The sequence below is a fragment of the Desmodus rotundus genome, chromosome 6 (genome assembly GCF_022682495.2).
Source record: "Desmodus rotundus isolate HL8 chromosome 6, HLdesRot8A.1, whole genome shotgun sequence".
Classification (NCBI taxonomy): Eukaryota; Metazoa; Chordata; class Mammalia; order Chiroptera; family Phyllostomidae; genus Desmodus; species Desmodus rotundus.
Genome location: NC_071392.1, coordinates 107,028,219 through 107,044,344, shown reverse-complemented (window position 1 = coordinate 107,044,344; position 16,126 = coordinate 107,028,219). Strand labels below are relative to the sequence as shown.

General features: G+C 49.0%; 1 protein-coding gene across 9 annotated transcripts in view; it reads right to left on the bottom strand.

Annotated features, from left to right (window-relative positions):
- The window catches only part of PTPRT (protein tyrosine phosphatase receptor type T), a 928,354-nt gene that overhangs the window by 57,958 nt on the left and 854,270 nt on the right, over nt 1-16,126 (bottom strand). For all 9 annotated transcript variants that reach the window (XM_053926541.2, XM_053926537.2, XM_053926540.2 and 6 more), the window contains one exon: nt 951-1,038. In XM_053926541.2, coding sequence (XP_053782516.1) covers nt 951-1,038 — 88 coding nt within the window. The remainder of the gene's footprint in view (nt 1-950; nt 1,039-16,126) is intronic.

The window sequence follows — 16,126 nt, the reverse complement described above, 5'->3', positions numbered from 1 at the left end:
CGATGTCAGGTACTGGGTTTTACGTACCTTCTTTCAGTGACCCTATCCGTATTTTCAGTGACCCTATTTTCATCATTTTAAAGATGAGGAGTGAGGCTTGGAGAGGACAGGAAACCTGCTCGGGGCCCCATAGGCAGGACAGACGCCCCGTCAGTGTGACTGCAGAGGGCTGTAACTGCCTTTGTCACGTCACATCATGGGGCCTACAGTTCACTGTCAAGCAGAAGGCAACGCCCTTCCATACCGCCCCTAGCTCCACACATGACGTGCTTTCCTCCTGCGGGCTCAGGGCCACCCAGTGCCTGTGCCCGTGCAGCCCTGGGCAGCAGGCACGCTCCTGAGAGTCTCTGCCCATGGGCATGGGGTCTGGCAGAAGTCGTGATGCCCTCGACCCTGCCTCTGCTGTGACCAGAGTAGCCGGGGGCACCTTCAGGCTGCTGTCAGCCCTCAGAATTTCCAGCTCCTTCTGAGCATCTGCCCTCGCCTGGGCCTCTGCCTCTTAGAGCGCAGTATGCTCTGGCCTGGGTGTTCTCTGCCCCTCCCCATGGGCTGGACCTTGCTCTGTACCCCCAGTCACTCCTCTAGAAGTACTTTACTTTAGAGGAACCGTTAGGAATATAAAGAATTCCTTTTGGCTGAGCTTCCTCCCCAGGCTGAAACATTCTTGCACAGCGGGCAATGCCAGCCAAGACCGAGCTTTCAGAAACTTCCCGGATCTTCTCTGCTAGGACCCAGCTTCCCACCCACCTCCTGTCGCCAAGGTCAGCTATGTTCTGTCACCCAGGCCAGATACGACAGGGAGACTGAACAACAGCTCCCAGCATGGCATGTTGACCCAATGTTGGAAACATCACGGATTAATTGTATCATAACAAATTCTAGGTAAATAATAGTAACAGCTTTGTTTCCTCTGTGCCCCCGAAGCCTGGGCCGCCCAGAGAGGTACTTACAGGATATGATGTTTCCATATCGATTCTTATTGCGATTTTCATCCTCTTTGGCTGTGTCCCACGAAGCTGTCTGCCCCTCCGGTAAGGCCTACAAAGAAAGGACAGAGTGGTTAGAATGGCCTGAGATAGGAGCTCTAGGCAGGTGAAGATGAGCCAGCAGGGGAAATGACACCCGCCATGACGGGTCACTCAGCACAAAGGGCCGCGTGGTCTGGGATGGGGCCTGGGGAGAACACAGACTGGGCCCCTCCATGGCCGTATTCGCTCCTGCATTGACTCAGATACCACTGATGTCCTCTGTGTGCCATGAGCCCAAATCTGGTCCAGGAGAGGAGTCATTCATTCATTCATTCATTCATTCGACAGATATTTATTGAGTCCCTAATATGTGTTTGGCACCGTTCTACGTACTTGGGACACAGAGAAATAAACAAAGTGCCCCTTGAACTTCCAGATGACTGGGAGGGGGTGAAGGGATAGTGATGGAGGACGAGGATTATTTCTGAGAGGCTTTCTCTGAGAACATAACACTTAAGCTAATAACTTAATGGTGTGAAAAAGCCACTCATCCCAAGAAATGCAGGAGGCACTTTCCAGATAGAGGGAACAGCAGATGCAAAGGTGGCAACTAAATGACCACATTCAAGGGTGAGGCGGGGGAGGGCAGTGACAGAGGACCTGGAGAGGCTGGGAGAGTTCAGATTAGAGGGGGTGCTGAGGTCGCTGGTAGCCAGTTGAGTGTTATTCTGTGATTGCAAATGAGCAGGAGAGTTACCTGATCTGATTTATGCTTTACAAAGTACATTTTGGCTCATGTATGAAATACAGGAGCGAGCGGGCCTAGAGAGGAAGCAGGGAGATCAACAGTCCAGGAAAGAGAGGATGGGTCCTTGGACCCTTACACCAGGGTGGTGGCAGAGGGTGTGGTGAGAAGCGGTTATTTTCAGTTGAATATTGTACATTTTGGTTCTCTGCAAAGCAGGCTCACTGCTTTAACACACACACACACACACACACACAAGGATATGAATATGAGGCTCTACTTGGAGGCAATCCTAAGAAGTATGGGTGTGGAAGTCAGGGAAGTGAGACGATCAAGGGCAGGAAGTCGATGTAGGGTAAAGGAGTGGGCCGGTTACCGCCATGTGTAGCTGGGGCTGAATCCCATGCCCATTTCATGCCCACCAGAGGGAGAAGGAGGCGGGGGTGTTTATCCACCGACTCCCACCTATCAGTACTGAGGACAGCTCTTAGGAACTCCCTTAACACTGCCACGCTCTGCAGGCAAGGTGTGCGTGTTCTTTAGTGCCAAGGAAGTCCTCGGGCAAAGCCTCCAGGAGGCAGGCACTGGGAACAAGGAGTGGTGACGGGATGTAGGGGCAGGTCGCAACACATCTACTGTAGACGTGGACGATGAAGGAAAGAGAGGGATGAAGGCTGACACCCAGACTGTTGGTTTGACGGACTGAGTGGAGAGTCATGTCGCTTACTGAGATGGAGGAGAAACAGGTGGCGGAGGCAGGAATTAAATGTTGTGTTTTGGGTACGTAAAGTGTTTAGAACAGTGCCTAGTACTTGTTGAGAACTATGTGCTTCTTAACACGTACAAACAAAATGATAAGAATATCAGTGGCGGCGGCAGCACATTTGAGCATAGTCAACATCCAAGCTGCGATGTTGAGTGGGAAGCTGAACGAAGAGGTTCAGAATCAGAGTTTGAGGGAGGGACGAGATGGGAGTCATTGGTTCAAGACGAGACAGACAAGTGAGCAACCATATAGAATGACTTGGAGTTACGAGCCAAGTGTTATGGAAACACAGGGGTGGGGATAGTCAGTTATCTCAAAGAGAAGGAAGCTGGACATTTAAGGGAAAGGGGACGGCTTTAGGGAAGCTGCAGAAGCATGAAGGTCAGGCCACATTTTGACTACTGTCCCCACCCTGCTTCTGGGAGAAAAGACTGAATGCCCTGCTTGTGGCCCTTGCACTGCTTCTGGGATGGAATCTGCAACATGTCCAGTCTACACAGGTCCCTGTCAGCAGTGGAGGGGAATGGAGCAGCTACTCATCTTAATATACCAGCTTTGCCTTTGCCCATCTATTCCTTGCTAGGTCCATCCTAAGCAAGGAGGAATCTGTAACCTGATTGGTCAGAAATTCAGCCATTCAGCAGGCCATGTTTGACAGGCAGGCAGGGCCACTGTCTATTAAAAGCTCAGCCCAAGCACCATGCCCTCTTTCTTGCTTCCAGTCTCCCCTGTGCTAAGCCAGCTTGGCTGGGTCCTTTTTTAGAGCAGAGGCTGGCCAACTTTTTCTGTAATGGGCCAGACAGTAGGCAATTTGGGCTTTGCAGGCCATAGGATCTCTGTTGTAACTACTCCTACTCAGCGCCACTGTTGCAGAGTGAAAGCAGTTACAGACTGAATGCAAACAAATGGGCGTGGCTGTGTCCCAGTAAAACTGTATTTAGCAAAACCAGGTTGCCTATGACTGTAGTTGACCTTTGTTCCACAAGTATGACCCTCAACTATGCAGCGGTTGGGTAGGTAGAATTGATGCCCATTCCAGATGGAATGGAGATGGGGTGGGAGGCCCTTGCCTGGCTTCCCAACTAGCTCACGTTCTCCAGCTTAGCTTCCCCAGGGTTTTAGGTTGGGGCAATAGAGTGTCTTCCCAGCTATCAATGGATCAGAATTTTGTGTGTGACAGAGACCCTGAGACAGGCATCCTGGAGGAGAAGTGACAGAAGATAGGTTCTGGGCACCAGTCTCTGCCTTAAATCTCAATGTGATAAAAGCGCTGTGGAGATAGGAAAATGCTTATGTTATAAATGGAGGGCTCATCTCCCCTCTCCTCCTCCTCCCTCTCTTCCTCCTCTCCTTGCTCCTGTCCATGACCATCATACTGCATCCCGCCCGCCACCAGCAGAGGTCCTCTCTAGACTGCAAATGGTTCCTGCTCCTGCAAGTGACTCTTCGCACTCAGATTCCAGCACCTGGTCCCATCCTCCCGCCGCAGCCAGGGAGCGCCAGCTGTTTCGGGCAACGAACCAGGGGTACATACCCATCCCTGGCCCTCTGCCAGGGGTGGGTATGCTCGACTCGGCGGCAGCATTGGACTTCTCAATGTTTAAGCTGGTATTCTGGGGGTGGATTTTCTACCTGAAACCCTCTGTGATAAAAGCCGAATGTTCATCCAGTTATATTCACCCCAAAGTAGTGTGAAGACGAGAGGACACGCCAAGTGTTTTCATACTAATTTTCTGGCGGGGGGGTGGTGGGGATCTGTTCCATACCTACTATGTGCCATAGCTGGGGGTGCAGTTCACTTAAGGTTTTGCTATGGCTGCACTCAGAATCATCTGGGGAAGCTATAAAACTCCCAAAGCCACGGCCCTACCCCAGACTAAGTACATCGGTCTCTTGCTGGGGATGAGACACAGGCGCATTTAAACAGGGTTGTCTTTAAATTTCCATGGGTGATTCTAATGGGCAGCCATGGCTCTTCAGGCAAATAGTGGATTTACCTGGAGAAATACTTTCCCATGAGTCTCCCCACTGGCTTCTCTTGCTTTGGACTTGTCCCCTCCAATCCATTCTCCACTGTATTCAGAGGGATCTTTTGAAGATGTGACTAGGACCCAGTTCCTCCCTTGCCTTTGTCTTCAGGGTCAATTCCAAAGTCTTTAATATAAGAGCCTTAATTACTTTATGCCACACGCCTCTGCAGCCTCATTGTCTTTGCCCTCGTGTTAGTGTTCCAATGGTAAGGTGCTCAGTGCAGCGCTATGGACAATTTTGGGCGTTTCAGATTTCTGAGACTGGCTCTCTACATGCTGTGCCCTCTGCCTGAAGTTCTCTTCCACCGGAGTCTGCCTGGTAAACGTCTCCATATTCTCCAAAACCCAGTTCAAGCATCTTCTCCTTCGTGAAACCCTCCCCATTCACCCTCCTACCACCTCATCGCACCCTCAACTAGTCGGTCACTTCTATTATCAGATGGGCTCTTCCACATCGAATAATTTGAATGTCTTGTCTCCCAACTTGGTGATGGGTTGCTCCAGGGGAAGGAGAGCCTCTTATTCATGTCTGTACCTCAGAGCCCAATCTTGGCTTCGTATTTCATACGTGCTCGAATCACTGCTTTTAAATAAACAAATGGATGGATGGATGCAAAAGTCAGTGGGTGAGGCTCCTTCTGTACATTCAGAAGGCAAAGATGCTGGACTCTCAGAGGTGTGATTTTGAAAATCCTCTAGTTGTGTTCCCATTTACAACTACCTTCTAGGCAGCCGATAAGCTGACCTATAGCATCTGCTACTTGGATACCCTCAGCAACAGAGAGCTCACTACCCCATAAAGCTTCCTGTCTCACTTTCAGACAGACCCACCGGATAGTGTTTTGTTCCCTCTGTCTCCACATACTTTGCCTTTGCCCTGCTCCATGGGGCCCTCAGAATAGGTACACACCTTCTGCATGGCGACACTGCAGAGATTTGCTGAAGGTCCTTGTCCACCCCCAGAGTCCTTAAATGACACACAGTTGGGAGTCCTCTCAACACCCAGGTCATGCTTTTCAGGATGCACGCAGCGTGCAGATAGCTTTAGAAAAATATTAAACTAAACGAAACCTCTGTGATGAGTAGCCTTCTCCGTGGGAAGCCATGCAGGATGCTGCCACAGCCCCGGCAGCCTCTGTCTCCTCTCTGGTGTGAGCTGGAGAACAATTTGGAGCCTGGTAGAAGAGGAAGGCCTAACAGAGCCACCCACCCAGGAGAGAGTGGTAACGACCCCACGTGACCCCCTAATTGGCAGACTTTAATCACACCTCCATTTTCCTTTTTAGGGAGCTGCAATCTAACAGAAGATAATCTCTTGGAGGGAAAAAATAAGAGAGGGCAAAAGCATGAAAGAGAGACTCATCTCCTTCTTCGAAGTGAGCCAGGCGAGGGGCATTATTTTTACATTAGTGGCTGGTTACAGTAGATTGACCAGGGAAGTGTGGCAGTCATTAGGAGCTAATCACATTCTTTTGAAACCAAAATTGCCATCTCATTATACCCATCCATTATCAATCTCTGCTTCCCTCTTCCCATTCTCTTCTCCTTGGAATGTTGAGCTCTGTTTTCACACTCCTGTCTGAGTGTGAAATGTTTCCTACTCTTCAACACTGCTGCCTTTCTAAGATGATCATCTTTCTTTTCAGTCCTAAAAGATGCATGTAGGGTTGCCCTCATTCCTGGAGTCTGAGATGAGGTATTCGTAGAATCCTCCAAAGTCAGACCTGGAAGGACCTGTTGAAGAAAATTATCGCCTCGTTTTACAGATCAGTAAAGTGAGATCCAGAAATGACTTGCTGAGTAATATATACTGGATGAGTCTGCCTATTCTCCCTTCCTGCCACAGTGACCATCCAGGGGCTGGGTCCTGGCGAGAAGAGCAATGGGCGGGGCAGATGATCTCAGGAATGTTACGTTTCAGTTGTGGGAAAGGTCAGACAATAAACAAACACGCAAGGGAACTGTTTATATAAGTGCTATGAAGACAAGTATCAGGGTGCTGGGATAGACAGTCGTTAGGGACAAAGGACTGCTGCAGATAGGGTCCACTGGGTAGGACTCTTTGAAAAGAAGACATTCGAGAAGGAAAAAAGCAGCTCCTGGCTCCTGGGAGCTGGCATAGCACTCACAGCTGGATCTTGGTGCTCTCCGGTTGAACATGAGTAATTTCAGAGAACGCCAACACCAGACAAGGCTGCTCTGAGACCAGGATGGAGCTAGGCAAACACATGACCACTCTGCAATCACATCTAAACAGACAAAATATGGACATTGTCCAAGCCAAAAATAAGCGAGCAAACATCCTCCTGTTCTGGTAATATGAGTGACTGCTGTTTCTTTGATATTTACACCTGTGGCCTCGATCTCATGTTCCCCTCTTACAGGTAAGGTTTATTAAGGTACCCTATCATACCACCTGATACTATTCTCCAGTCCAGAACAAAGCCTTAAGACACCAAAAAGCACCTACTCACATCCTAGGGGTCCTTTCTATCATCCTCTTCCTGAGCTGTCCCTTCGATCAGGGGTGTCAAACTCATGTTCACTGGGGGCTGCATCAGCCTCGTGGTTGCCTTCAAAGGGCTGAATGTAATGTCAACTCCTTAACAGTTAAGCAGTAGTTACATTTATACAGTCATAAAATTATTTCGGCCCTTTGAAGGCAACCAGGAGGCTGACATGGCACCCGGTGAAAATGAGTTTGACACCCTGCCTTAGACCCTAACCTAGCCGGTTCAGCCCCAGGTGTGTTCCCACTGGTCTCCTGTCAACATGTCTGAGCTGAGAACTAAGTGAGGAGCAGGAGCCAGGCACTGAAAGGGCCGGGGAAAGAATGTTCCAGGCTGAGCAACAGCAAGTGCAGAGGCCATGAGATGGAATAAGGTGGTCTTCTAGAACTTCAAGGTAGGCTCTCCAGAACAGAGAGAATAGGAGCAAGGGAGGGACATCACGCAGTGGGGGAGGGGTGGTGTTCAATCAAGGCATTGCTGACCACAGGCAGGAATGTGAGTTTTATTGTAAGTCAGTGAGAATGCTTCGAACGTGTTTTAAGGGGAAGGCTGAGCCAGTCCAGCAGCATGACAAGTGGCTAAGAGCACTGGTCTCTTGAAACCTCCCTTCACCCTTGTTGACAGGCTTCATAGACTTTAGGATAAAACTGTCATCTGGTTCCTACCACAGATTAACTCTTCCCATGGCGTCAACCTACCCATTGACCCATCCACTCACCCACCATCCATCCACCCTCCCAGCCACAGAGCTGGGGCCCCCAGAGCCAGTGGGGGCTCAGACCACATGACCACTGTCCCTGGCTTCTTAGGCCCTGTTGTGCCAAGTCGGCCCATAGGACTATGCAACCTACCTCAGTTTCCCCACTCAGTACTTGAATTCCCTGGTAGTACTGAGAATTGTCCCTGATGCCTGCTTGGTCGGTCCCTTCTCCTACCTGTTGACTTGGCCCTATTGAGATATGAGGGACCTTTCTGAAGCTTGCCATCCTTCTCTGATGCTCTTCTTTGAACTTAAGCCTCTTTGAGTTATGCTCCAAATAGTGAGATGTCTTGACAGAACACAGCGCTTCCAGGAGCAGCTCAGCTCCAATCCAAGGCTGAGAGCATCCTGGTCCGTTTAATTGACCTGCTCCCAGCTGTCCTCAGCAGATTCTGTCAGCTACGGTGCCCCCCCGCCCCCCGCACCCCATCATACCCTTTGGCTTGACTGTATCCCTGGAGATAATTGGATATGATATGCCCTGGGGTGCTGCAAAACCAGGCCCAGGGAATGATGACCAAGCAGTTCCTGGCTGATGCTGCAGGGCACAGCCGAGGGTCTGCTTCCTCCAGGACCAGTCTGGGCTGCCAGGATTTTCCTGTAGCCCGGCCCGCCACATACTCTCCTGGAGCTGGGGAGATTTCAGTCTTCACCAAGGAGGTGTTTTTCATTCATTTATCTCATCAAGAAATACCTCTTGCCCACTAGCTGTGTGCAGGAGTCAGGGAGAAGGCAGGGCTTTGCAAAAGGCAGACAGTGAACATTTTTTTCTGCAAATCATTTCAGCGCTCCAAGTCTCTATTAACTTCGCTGACAATGAAGTCAATGACAGGCCCTTCAGTTTAGGAGTGGGGGAAGGATCTGACTACAAAGGGGCAGCACGGGGGGATTTTTTGCTGATGGAACTCTTATGTATCCCAACGATGTTGGTGTTTGCATGACTCTGTAATTTGTTAAAACTCATACATCTGTACACTTTCTTCCCCAAAATGAGTTTTACACCATGTAAGTGAAAAAAATACCCCACGGAGTTTTGTGATGATCTGTGATTACCCGAGATAATGCCTCTAGGCACCCAGCACAATGCCTGGTCCATAGTCATTGTTCAGAGGCTCTTCCATCCCACTGTTCCCTAAGAATATGCTACTGAGCCCCTCGGCTCACACCCGGAATTCACTTGCTGCCTTCCTTTGACCAGAAACTCCCAGTTTATTGTCACAAGAATAAAGATGGGGGCTCCCAGCAATATCCATCCTATGCTGTCTGGGACCCAAGGGGTTCCTGGAATGTAGGGCCACATGATCCCACTCATGTGGGATATGAAACTGAAAGCAACAAATGAACAAACAAGAAAAACACACAAACAAACCAAGACTCATAGACACAGACAACAGTATGGTGGTTACCCGAGGGAAGGGGGTGGGGGTGGTAAAGGGTGAAGGGGTCAAATATAGGGTGACAAAAGATGATCTGACTTCGGGTGGTGGGCACACAATGCAATATACAGATGATGTATTACAGACTTGGACACCTGAACCCTACATAATCTTGTTAATGAACGTCACCTCCAAAATTTAATTAAAATAGATAAATAAAACTGGCACCATTCTGGGAACACTGGGACGAGACGCTCACTCCGGGTGCAGGTGAGACACAGTATGTAGGGAGTGAGAGAGAGTTTCATGAGCTGTTGGAAGCCTAAGGTCCGGCCTCCACTGTGGTCCGTGGGTTTAGTAAATACCCATGTTCACAGGCGTCCGTGGCTCGCTGGCGGATGGCCAGGGCCACCAGAGATGGCTGTGCAAGTGGAGTCCAATACAGGAGCACCACCTCTGAGGGAGAGCCACGATCCGGTAGACATGACAGATTTTGGTTTGTGCTATGAACGTATTCTGGAAGGTGACAGTCCATCACCGGGAGACAGGTGCACCTTTCGCTACTTCCCTCTCAGGTGCTGTGTGAGTTAGTGGCGGCCCTGGCAGAGGCCAGGCTTTCAACACACGCCTCCTGCTGGGCTGAAAAGCACATGTCCCAGGGATTATAAATGTGGACAGAGGAGACAGGGAGGGATGACTGACGACGCCTACTCAGAGAGGCATCAGGAGAGCAAACACTGTTGCGCACCATGTCACTAAATAGAAGGTAATTGATGAGTTCTGCTGGGGAAGCCTAGGCGGAAATCAGATTGCAGCAAGGTGGGGGCATTTGTCTGTGCCAGGAGCTTTGGTCAGGCAGAACAGTTCGGTGTGTGTCTGCATGCCGTCACTAAACACCCTTTAAAGGGCCCGTTAAAACCCACAATTTTAAAAAATGTATTAATTTTAGGAGGGGAGAGAGAGAGCTTGAGTTCTTGTTCCACTTATCTATGCATTATTGGTTCATCGGTGCTTGTTGTATGTGCCTGGCCTGAGATGGAACCTGTAACTTTGGCATATTGGGATGACTGAACTACCTGGCCAGGGCCAAAAGCTACAAAATTTTAAATGATAAATTTTAGGCCAGTGGTTCCCAGAGTTTGGTAGGGAGCCAAGGTTCCTAGGAAATTCAGTGAAATGCAGAGGCCTGAGCCCTGTTTCATGTCGATGAGCTCATGGCTTAATTTTCTTTACTAATTCTCCAGTTTGATTCCGCAACACAGCGCAGTTTGAGAACCACTGTCTCAGGCAGCGAGGTGGAGAAAAACAGCGAAGTCCTGGGGAAGACTCACCTCACAGGGACCGGCAGACCCACGTGCACCTGTACAGACTGCCCACAGTTGGGAGCGCTTCTCTGTGTTGGTGCCTTTGTACAAGAAATACTCTCTCCCCACCGCCCCCAAATGCCACTATCTTAATCACAAAGCCTTTCACCAGCACTTTGCGATTCAGTTAATATTCCACACTAGTAATATTCAGTTAATATTCCCCTACTTCTCCCAGCCCTGAGCCGACAATCTGGGGAACCCCTGCATGCATTCCAGGACACAGACTTCCTTCCGGTGGCCTCCACACACTGTCTCCACCTTCACGCAAGTCTCTGGGTGGCTGTCTCTGGGCCCGCAGCGCCACCTCAGCCTGGAAGTGAGCTAGAGTTAAGAGGTACACTGTCAAAGGCCCTAAATATCACCTTGTTAATTCTGCTCAGGAAAACTGTGTAAAATTCCTATTCATCTCCACAACTGGTTTAATTTTTCATTTCTCTTTCCATAGGCAGGCATCTTGGTTTCCCTTCTAAGAGCTGGCTTGCAACATCTCAATTCTTGCATGTCTCCGAGCCTCTGAACATGTGCTTCCCTCTGTCACACATGCTCTACCTCGACCCAGCCTCCTTCTACTTGTTTTCAACTCAGTGTCTCATTCCTGATTGATCTTGGCAGCGACGACTGACAAAAGGCAAAAATAAACACCACTACCAACACCTGCGTTCACCCTGGACTGCCCTTAATCACAGGTTTGTAAAGCATTTTAACCAGCATTCTGTTGTGTAATTACATGGTGTGGTAAGAGCTTCCTTTAAAGGAGAGTATTTTTATTTAGCTTTCTAACTATCCCCAGTGTCCCAAATAGTGCAAGGTACACAGTAGGTATGCACAAAATATTTCTGGCCAAATGAAGTAGACACCTATACTATCAGGCTTCAGGAGTCCATGCTATGTGGTCACACCTTTCACAGAAGATGAAGTGGGGCCCGAGAGATGGAAGAGTCATGTCCAAGGCCATCCAGCATGTAGGTGCAGACTGAGAACCAGGACCTGACTCTCAGCCAAGAGACCTTTCTATGGTACCTCCTGAAAATTGCTCACTTGGTTGGGGAGGGGTCCTATATTAAACTCAGAAAATACTGTTTGCTGGGTTACAAACAGAATTAAGTGGAAAAATAGAAATAAGCCCAAAGGAACAGAGAGAGTTAATAGCCTCTCCTATATGAGATCTTTCCTGCCAGGAAAACTTCCAAGTCTGAACCCACATGGGCTTCTGATGTCTTTTGGTTACCCCCACTAAATGGACCGTTTTCTCCTTACTCTAATCCATGGGGAGTGGAGAGAAATGAGCAGGTGGAGTCCAAGTGTCCCTACTTGGGTCATTAAGAGTCCCAGAGCTGGAGAACAACCGCGTCTTCCCTCCCATGACTTGGGCATCTGCCACGAATTCCCCGTGCCTCTCCCTAGAGTCACTCTCGTTTGCAGATGGAAAAGCTGGACCAGAATTTCCCAGGGGTCCCCTGCAGGGGGGGCTGTTCTGTTACCAACTGAGGAGAGAAGACGTGGGAGAAGCAGAAGGTCTGCTCTGCCTCTGTTTAGGTGGCTCTGGGACAAGAAGGGAGCACCGGGGGTGACTTGAAGGGTCCATCTCCATGGTTACACCCCATCAGGAGGCTGCCTGCCCGCTGCCACCCACAGAAGACCAAGAGAAAGATGGCAGCACTGGCCTCTCCCCATGAAGCTGTGCACATGGTGTGTCCGCCCTGAGCTGGAAATTGAACAAATGTTTGTTCTTGATTAGGCTGCATCACACTTCACACAGCTGTTCCTTGCTGCTTAAATAGTCTTAATGGAGCTGTAATAACCAGATACCTTCTGGTCACCCTACTGGACCTGTTCCATTCATTAGGATGACAGACTGCCTGCACTGGACTGGCGTTAACGTGCTTCCCTTCCTTCTCTCCATCACAGTCACCTGTTCCTGTTGTCCCTCATCTTCCCCAAACCTGCTATTCTTCTGATCACGATGACAGGTGGGGTGACAGGGCTCACAGACAGCCCCACTCCCCGGACAGGTTCTGTTTGCATTTGCCTGCACCATTAAGTTTTGTTGTTGTTGTTTTGGGGAAGACGGGAGAATTTGGGCTGGGGAAGTAAGGTGAGGAGGAGGAAGCCTCTAAAAACCACAGTGACGTGCAGAAGCCCCTTGACTTGAACATGGCCGTGAGCCACCCACAGGGTAGATTTGTACAGTCACCGCGCACCTCCACGGGCATCAGAGGTGACCAGCGGCGGGTACACCTGGTGAGGTGATGGGCCTTGGGTGTAAGGAGGGCATGCACTGGGGACTCTGGGTCTTTCTAGATCAGTGTCTCTCAGTCTTAAAAGTACATTAGAGTCCCCTACAGATCTTAGAAAACAGAGATCTCTGGATCCCACCCCCAGGGAATCCGATTCAATTGGTTGAAGGATGGCCTGGGTATTGGTGTTTTTAAAATGTCCTCAGGTAATTCTAATAGGCAGCCAAGACTGAATACCTCCAAGACTCAAATCTTAGAGGTATGGCAGGTGCAGTTAATTTGCCCTAGGCCTCCCTGAGTTCTTAGGAACACAAGGCCCCTGGGCACTCACGGTTGCTAGGACTTGAGACATAACTACAGGGGTGGGAGTCCCAGAGAGTGGGGTCCAGTGGGACTATCAGTAGGAGGAGAGCTGACTGGCTTGTGTGATTAGTTCCTACACAGACTCTCAAAATATCATGGCCAGAAGTGCTCTTTGGGTCATTTCGAACACCCCCCTCACCCTCATTGCATAGATATGTAAATGGAGGCTGGGTGGGGGGACCTGCCCAAGGTCACCCAGAGACTTATTGAAAGAGACGGGACTTGAATCCCAGCATTTTGACTATCAATTTGGGATGATTCATACATTACTTCAAGCCATTGGACTTAAAATATATATCGAGAGACTCAGGTTTTTAGGCCAAAGCGAACGAGCTGATTTTATGGCTCTACTTGAGAAATGTGTGTGGGTTTGTCTGGGCTCTGGGCCCAGTCTCCTACTTCAGGCAATTCCTTCTTTTCCCTGAATTACTGTTTCAGTCGCCTGCCTGCCTCTGCTCTCCCCACTCTAATCCAGGCCAGATAAATTACATCTAAAATACAAATCCAGCTTAAAAATCCTGCTCCCTTCAACGTCTCCCCTGGCCCCTGGAATAAAACCCAAACTCCTTGGCCTGACAAATATCCCCTTGCCCCGACCCCACGCCTACCCCTCCTGACAGTATCCGCCCATCTCCCTCCACATACCCTCCCACAGTTTATTTGTACCAGACTGCTTCCGGCTCCAGTCACTTAACCTGCAGTGCACACCTCCACGCCATGGCTTGTTTGTTCTAGTCCCTTCCCTGCTTTCATTTGGTTATTCCTCCTTCTCCAGCTTTGGTTTAGGCTTCGTGTCTCCCAGAAAGCCACTGGCCATCGACTGTCGGGCTAGGCTTCATGCATCCCATCCCCAAAGGCATACCTCCATTGTGACACTCTGCCGAGATGTTGAAATGGTCTCAGCTTATAGGCCTGTCTGTAAAAACAGGCGCCAAGGTCCTCAGAATGCAAGGGCTCTACCTCGTCTCCTCAGTTCCTAGAACCGAGTACAACGTCTGGTCTATGGAAAGTGCTCAGACATCTTAGAGCTGAAATTCCTCCACGTTCAGTCCTGGTCCCGGCCTTTTTCTCTGCTCACTTGCTTGATGACTTCAAATGGTCTTGTGGTTTTACTATATAACCTATATGTCCAAAACTCCCAAAGTTTTCTCTCCAGTCCAGGCTTTTTTCCAAAGTTCCAGACTCATACACCTAACTATTTGCTTTCCATCTCTCTGAAGATGTCTAGTAGATATCTTAAACTCAGTTCAAAATTAAACTCACAATTGCTCCATTGCCCACATGTCTTCTCTACCTGAAGCTTCCGCATCTCCATGGGTGGCAACTCCATCCTGCTAGGGGCCCAGGTAATAATAACCTCAGAGCCACCCTTCATGCCTCTCTTCCTCTCACATGCTGCATCTAGGGTGTTAGAAACCCCACTGGCTCTTTGTTGAAAATATATTTAGAATCCAACCACCTCTCACCCCCTCCACTGCCACATCCAGGCCCGAGTTATCATATCTCACCTGGGTTTCTGCTGTGGGCTCTTCACTGGTATCCCTGTTTTTACCCCTGCCTCCCTATATCTATTCTCAACATAGTAGCTAGAATGAGTCTTTTGAACCATTGTCAGATAATTATCAGTTGTCTTCCCAAATCTCTGCAGTGGCTGTCCATTTCATTCAGAGTAAAAGCCAAAGTCCTCATAATGGCTTATAGTGCCTATAACGGTCAGCTCCCCTTTATTTCTCCAGTAGCATTTTCTATTAGTTTTACTCTTTGTTCATTTACTCACGACAACCTTGGCCTTGATCTGGAACTCTCTTCCATCAAATATATCCATCGTGTCTCTGCTCAAATGTCACCTTCTAATTAAGGACTATCCTTCTCCCCTATTTAATATCAGAGCCCCCTCCTTCACCTCATATCCCTGGAACACATCGTCTCCCTTCCTTGCTCTACTCTTTTTTTCCACTACAGAAGACTGTGTCATCCATAGACTGCATTTTCCTGTATCTCCAGCCCTGCATTTTCTCTTAGAGTCTTGCAATGACGTCTCCCTCTAAGAAGAGAAAGAGTCTAATTTCCCTTCCCTAGAACACAGGTGATTATTACTTGCTTGTAACCAATAGCATGTGGTAGGAGAGATACTGTGATATGCAAGCCTAGGTCACAAAGGGTGATGCACTTTCTGTCTTGTTAGTGATGAAGCTCACCTTTCGAGTTACGAGCTACCACAGAATATGTCCAACTATCCTGAGGCTACCACGCGGTGAGGAAGCCCGGGCCACTTGAAGGGGCCATGTGTCAGTGTTGTAGCTGACAATCCCAGCTGAGACCCCAGCTGACAGCTTGCATTGATCACTAGATATGTAAGTGAAGACACGTTCAGAGGCTTTTGACTCCCAGCCTTAGAGCCTTCCAAGTCAAGACTTCAGCCATTGGGGAGCAGACACCGACTATTCCTGCCGTGCCTGCCGTCCACATTCCTGACTCAGTTGCAGTGAGAACAATAAATTGGTGGTTTTATGTCACTGAGATTTGGGGTAGCTTGTAACACAGCAAATAGTATTTTTCCCTAGCACACTGCAATTATTTACTAACATCACATTAGGCAAGTGACTGTAAAATAACTGATTTTTAAGTCTATTGTTTATTTCCTGTTTCCCCTGGTAGAGCACAAGCTTCACGAGGGTGTGGATTTTGTCTGTTTCATTCACTGTCATATCTAAAATATCGAGAATAGTCCTCAGGAGTAGTAAATACTCAGTAATAATTTAATGAATACATTTGTAAGTGATTGTACCACTGAACTGAATTGGAGAAGACACAGCTTCTTATTATATGTCAACTTGTCCAACCCACTCATTTGTATTAAATAAAAAACTGAGCGGGGTCGGGGAGTGACAGGCAGCAAACAGGGCAGCACGTGGCGCGCTGGTCTGAAAGTAGGGCCAGGGACCCAGGGGTCTGGTCTCATAGGACAGACAGTCCTCATGCTCAGAAGGGAGACTCCGGGCAT